At 45.4% G+C, this 5,019-nt stretch overlaps 1 protein-coding gene across 1 annotated transcript; it reads right to left on the bottom strand.

The window, feature by feature from the left end:
* Positions 1-1,525: 1,525 nt before the first annotated feature.
* On the bottom strand, positions 1,526-4,927 carry LOC119276889 (indole-3-pyruvate monooxygenase YUCCA2-like). Its single transcript, XM_037558059.1, has 4 exons — positions 3,913-4,927; positions 2,486-2,734; positions 2,147-2,269; positions 1,526-1,980 (listed from the first exon to the last, which is right to left on the bottom strand). The coding sequence occupies exons 1-4, from the start codon at positions 4,669-4,671 to the stop codon at positions 1,798-1,800; spliced, it is 1,314 nt and encodes a 437-aa protein (XP_037413956.1). The 5' UTR covers positions 4,672-4,927; the 3' UTR covers positions 1,526-1,797.
* Between the last annotated feature and the right edge of the window lie 92 nt (positions 4,928-5,019).

Genomic DNA, 5,019 nt, shown 5'->3' on the forward strand with positions numbered 1-5,019 from the left:
GTTGAGCACGCCTCCGTCGGGTAACGCCTTCTCCAACCGTCGCCGCCCGAGCTGCTCTGTCGCCGGCCTGCCTCCCCGCCCTAGATGCGCCTTACAAGCGGGATTCAGCCTCCACCGCCTTCTTGCCTTCCGTCGCCAGCCTGCCTCCCGAGGTTCAGCCGCCGCCGCATCCTGCTCCGACCGACGAGATGCGCCACCTAGAGCCATCTCCCGACGGGGTTGACCAAGCCCAGCCGTTGCACTGTACGGCTGTATCTGCTTCATATTTTTTCCACTGGGACCCACAGGTAAGTGAGAGAAAGGAGGTCATGTTTTGATCCCAGCCTCCGACCGTGCCGTTAACGGCCGTTTTCGGCGCGCAACCACCTGTTTCCGCACGTGAGCTATTTACCACGTCAAAACATGATCAAAAATTTACTTACTGTTTTTTGATGTGGTGTAAAGTGTCACGTTTTGTAAAGTGATGGTTTTTCGATAGTTATGACGCTAAAGTGGTGCTTCTGTGCATTTTACTCAGAGCAGTGAATGAATTGATCCAGTCCCTTCCATGCAGATCTAACGCACCTAGAGGTCCAGGCGAGAAGGTTATCACCCCATGGACGGGACGGGAGCACCCGAAATTTTCCCCTTGCTGAGGACGAACAGGAACAACGGCAGGTGAAAAAATCATAGAGAACAGCAGATATACTAGCGTCGCAGGCTGTCTTGTCCACAGTGAAAGGAAATCCCTGGAATATTCCTCGTGTCTTGGCAGTAGTAAGATTTACCTCGTTGTGATTTTTGTAGGACCTCCTCATGTTGTGTGCCGTCTCCGTTGCTGTCATTTCGCCCATGATACGCACAGCGGCTGCCCGCCCGGCAACCAAAACTTTTGGTGCACGGCTTGCCTACCAAAAGGAAAACGGATTCCCAGTAGGTAGCCGGATTGTCCTCTTTATTCAGTCCTAGCTAGGGCCGTAGCACTAGGACATGCCTAGCTAGGAAGAGGGACCTCTTCTTAAGCATCAAATTTAAAAGTTCATAGCCGAAAGTGAACTCGATGATGGAGCAAAGTAATTAATAATTGTACAAATTAATATAGTTCAAGTGTAGCATAACATAAGCGATCGAACACCAAAGCGAATCTTGTTCTGAATACCAACTTCTGAAGCTTCCAGTCAGTTGCTTGCTGGTAGGTTCGATGCGCGAGGAAATATACATTACTCAGTCAGGTTTTTTTTTTACTCTACGTATACGATTTGTCTCAAGTCAAACTTCATAAAGTTTGATCGAGTTTATAGAAAAAATATTGATATTCAAGATACCAAATTAATATCATGAGATGCATCATGTAATTAATTTTCATATTGTATCTTTAGTATTGTAGATGTTGATATTTTTTAATATAAATTCGGTCAAACTTTATGAAGTTTGACTTGAAACAAATTTTATATGCAGAGTGAAATGAAACCGAGGGAGTATATATACATGTGATATAGGGAAAACCAATCTGGATTCATTGATCAGTCGAGGCCAAACAAAGCCCGATTGTCAAAACATGATATTACCCCACCGAGGATGATACAGAGCAGCCTATATATAGGATGGTTAGTCATCAAAACCAAAATAACACCGACAAATCGACAGATACAATACCCTATACAAGCACTACCAAGGCAGCATAGCCGCTTCAACCGCGCACGGCTGTAGTCGACAAACATGGTATCATTCTCGCCAAACCTACACATATATTCACAAACTCGAGATTGGTCGATGGACGCCTCCCGCTGTCGCCCTGGCAAACAACAGCGACCAGAGCTAGAGCTTCCCTTCAGCACCCAACTGCTGCTCGATGTCGTGAGCGATCCTCCTCGCGTCGACCGAGGTTCCCATCAGGCCACGTCGGGTGAGTCCGACTGAGTAGAGCCCCCTCTCACCCTTCCATCCGTTTGGAAATGCTTTTCTTGGCAATCCATCTTTGTCCGAAAATAACTCCCGGTCCTGCACATTTCAGAACAAAAGTCGACTTAGAGATCAGGGTGCAAATGCCCATTCAGAATAAAACTGACATGTGACAGACAGCTACAGTCAACCCACGCAGGTCTCATAAAAAAAATCATCCAACTGTCATTTTAATTCGTTTTGCCACTGTAAACATGTAATGCACCTTCAACCAGAAGGGGACGTTGCTCTTGTAGCCAGTGGCAAGCACAATTGCATCAAAGTCCTCCGACCGTGTGTCCAAAAACTCTACCTGTCGTCCTGATATTTTCTTGATGCCCGGATACACCTGCATACATCAACCAATGGGGAAATTGCAGCTCAGTACTTAAATTAAGGCAGAGACTGATCGATAGACTTTTTGAAACCAATCTCTTGTAACCACTCATGATCACTTGATCATGAACATGTTTCCCGCCTTCTACCTGCTTAATATATGAATGCCGGTGGCCCACCGGTTCTTTCAAGAAAAAAAAAACAATCACGTCAGTGATATGGAACACACCTTGATATCACCAGACCTAATCTTTGCAAATGTGCCAACATCAAGAACTGGGGTCTTCCCTGAGAGTGACTTGAGCTCGAGGGGACCGACGGTAGGCCGCTTTAGCCCAAGCCGAGCAGTATCCCCAAGCATGGTCCGTGCTACGAGCAGTAGAATCCGGTCCACCACGTGGACTGGGAACCACTTGAGCAGCCACATTGACAGCGCAAAGGTAGACTGACCCAGCATCTCCCTGGGCAAGATGTGTACCTGCCAATGATGAACAAAATCTTAGCTAGCCCTCACAAAAAGGTAATGCAACATTTGGACTTAATGATTGGATCACAAAATTAATCAGCACAAATTTCTCTTTTCTGAAGTCTGCTTTCTGCATGCTACAAGAAGCAACATGACCAATTTGGTCCCTGGACGAAACTTATTCCCTTATCTCCAACATAGTATAGTAAGAAAACCCTGGCTTGCATTTTTTTTGGAAGGGATGCTTGCTTTTCTTAATCTCACTTAGCTCTTTCAAAGCTGGAAGAGCTGTGAGAAAGGAATGCACCTAGTCATAAAAGGTAGGTTCTCAAGTCATTTTGTTAATGTTTCTTTCTAAGTGACAGACTTATGCTATGCTCTCATGGTGGTGATGGGGACCCATGGCTAACATGTGCAAATCATAGTTTTCCTGTGAAGCATAAGCGAGAAAGCTCTTTGCACTATAATTGGGGCACGAAAACTATTAGCAGGCAACTAATCAAGGAAAAGAACGTGGAGATGAAAGACGCAGCTGTGGCCAAACAATATGCAGGTACACACGCGTGGGAATGAATCATGAGAAATAAATAATTTTAAGACTGATAGGCAGCAATGGAGAAGCCTCTTGTTCCAATAATCTCCACCTTTCCTCAAGTGGCAGCTTGTCTTAACCCTGAACTTTGCAACAAAGCCAACTTTGCTGCAGGTGCAAGAACCAATTTGGCCTTGAAAAAAAAAACTGATTTTGATGTGCACTACACTAATGATTTCAGATATTATGCTTCCCTTAAGTTGATAAGCTAGAGCCTAGAGATAAGCATGCTTGAGTCGTTGGTACAGACGAGACTGGCAGTCTGGCACCTCTTCAACAAGTATAACCTAAATATATTAACCAGGGTACCTTCTCCTGCCACTAGTCTAGGTTTGCCAGGGCAACATATACTCCCTCCGTTCACAAATATAAGATGTTTTGGATATTTCAATACCGAAAAAGTGGATATTTCAATACGGACTACATACAGACTGAAACACACTAAAACATGTTTATATACATCCGATTCAGAAAAAAGTTAGAACATCTTATATTTGTGAATGGATGAGTATTATAGAAGTAATAAAAAGAGTTCGCGGTACAATGACTGAATAACATTATCAAAACAATAATGATAGAGTAGAAGAAAGTCACTTACAGTGTCTCTTACTACAATATGGGGCTGTGCATTGTGATCGCAGAGATCTAGGCAGACCTCCATGCCAGAGTTGCCACACCCAACAACAAGAACACGCTTCCCTGCAAATGCACGGCCAGTTTTGTATGCACTGGTGTGCACAACCGTTCCCTTGAACTCTTTTAGTCCGTCGATCTCTGGCTGCACAACCTCAGCGTTCTCACCAGTCGCCACAACCAACCACCGAGATATATATTCCACCTCCTCTTCTATTCTGCCTGTAAGTTGCGATCTCACCCGCCATAACAGAAGCTTCTCATCATACTCTGCACGAACCACCGCATGGTTGTACTTGGGGCAGATGCCGAACCGTGCAGCATACTTCTCCAAGTACGCTACAAACTTCTCCTTTGAGGGATAAATAGGGTAATCAGCAGGGAAAGGCATGAGAGGAAGCTCACAGAACTGCCGTGGAAGATGAAGGCTCAGACGATCATATGTTTTGAGCTGCCACAGAGAAGCTATGCAGTTGGAGCGTTCAAGGATGAGGCTGTCGATACCCTTCTCCTTGAGACATGCAGCAACGGCAAGCCCTGATGGTCCTGCACCCACGATAATAGGACCGGGAACCCAGGTACATCGCTCTGAGCGAGTAACAGAAGCATCTTTGCTCCTCTCCCTGCAGAATTCTTCAACAGGCTGGCGGCAGTTTTGGCTGATGCGGGGTTGGAAGATAGGATCATGGACTCTCTTGCCCTCACTTTCACTCCAGTGATCCATGCACGTAATAGGCTTCTAATGGTGTTTCCTTGATCTAGCTAGTAGTATGCGGCTGTGTATGCTTCGATCTCAACTCTGTCAAACATGAATGCATGCACCACAGAGAAAAGATGAAGAGTAGGTATGTTGTATCTCACGAAGAGTTGGTGCAGATGGGAATGGAAGGCAGGAATCCTTGTTATTTGAGAGAATTGGACTCCTCTTTGCTAGACAAGTTGAAGAGGAGGAAAAAGGATGAAACGAAGTAGAGGGGAAGTTCTGAGGGTGGCTGTCTACTATATATATAGTTCTGTGTCCAGCTTTAGATGCATGCCCTAGCTTAGTTCTCTTGCCCCGTATAACCCCCCA

The sequence above is a fragment of the Triticum dicoccoides genome, chromosome 3B, assembly GCF_002162155.2.
Source record: "Triticum dicoccoides isolate Atlit2015 ecotype Zavitan chromosome 3B, WEW_v2.0, whole genome shotgun sequence".
In the NCBI taxonomy this organism is placed as follows: domain Eukaryota; kingdom Viridiplantae; phylum Streptophyta; class Magnoliopsida; order Poales; family Poaceae; genus Triticum; species Triticum dicoccoides.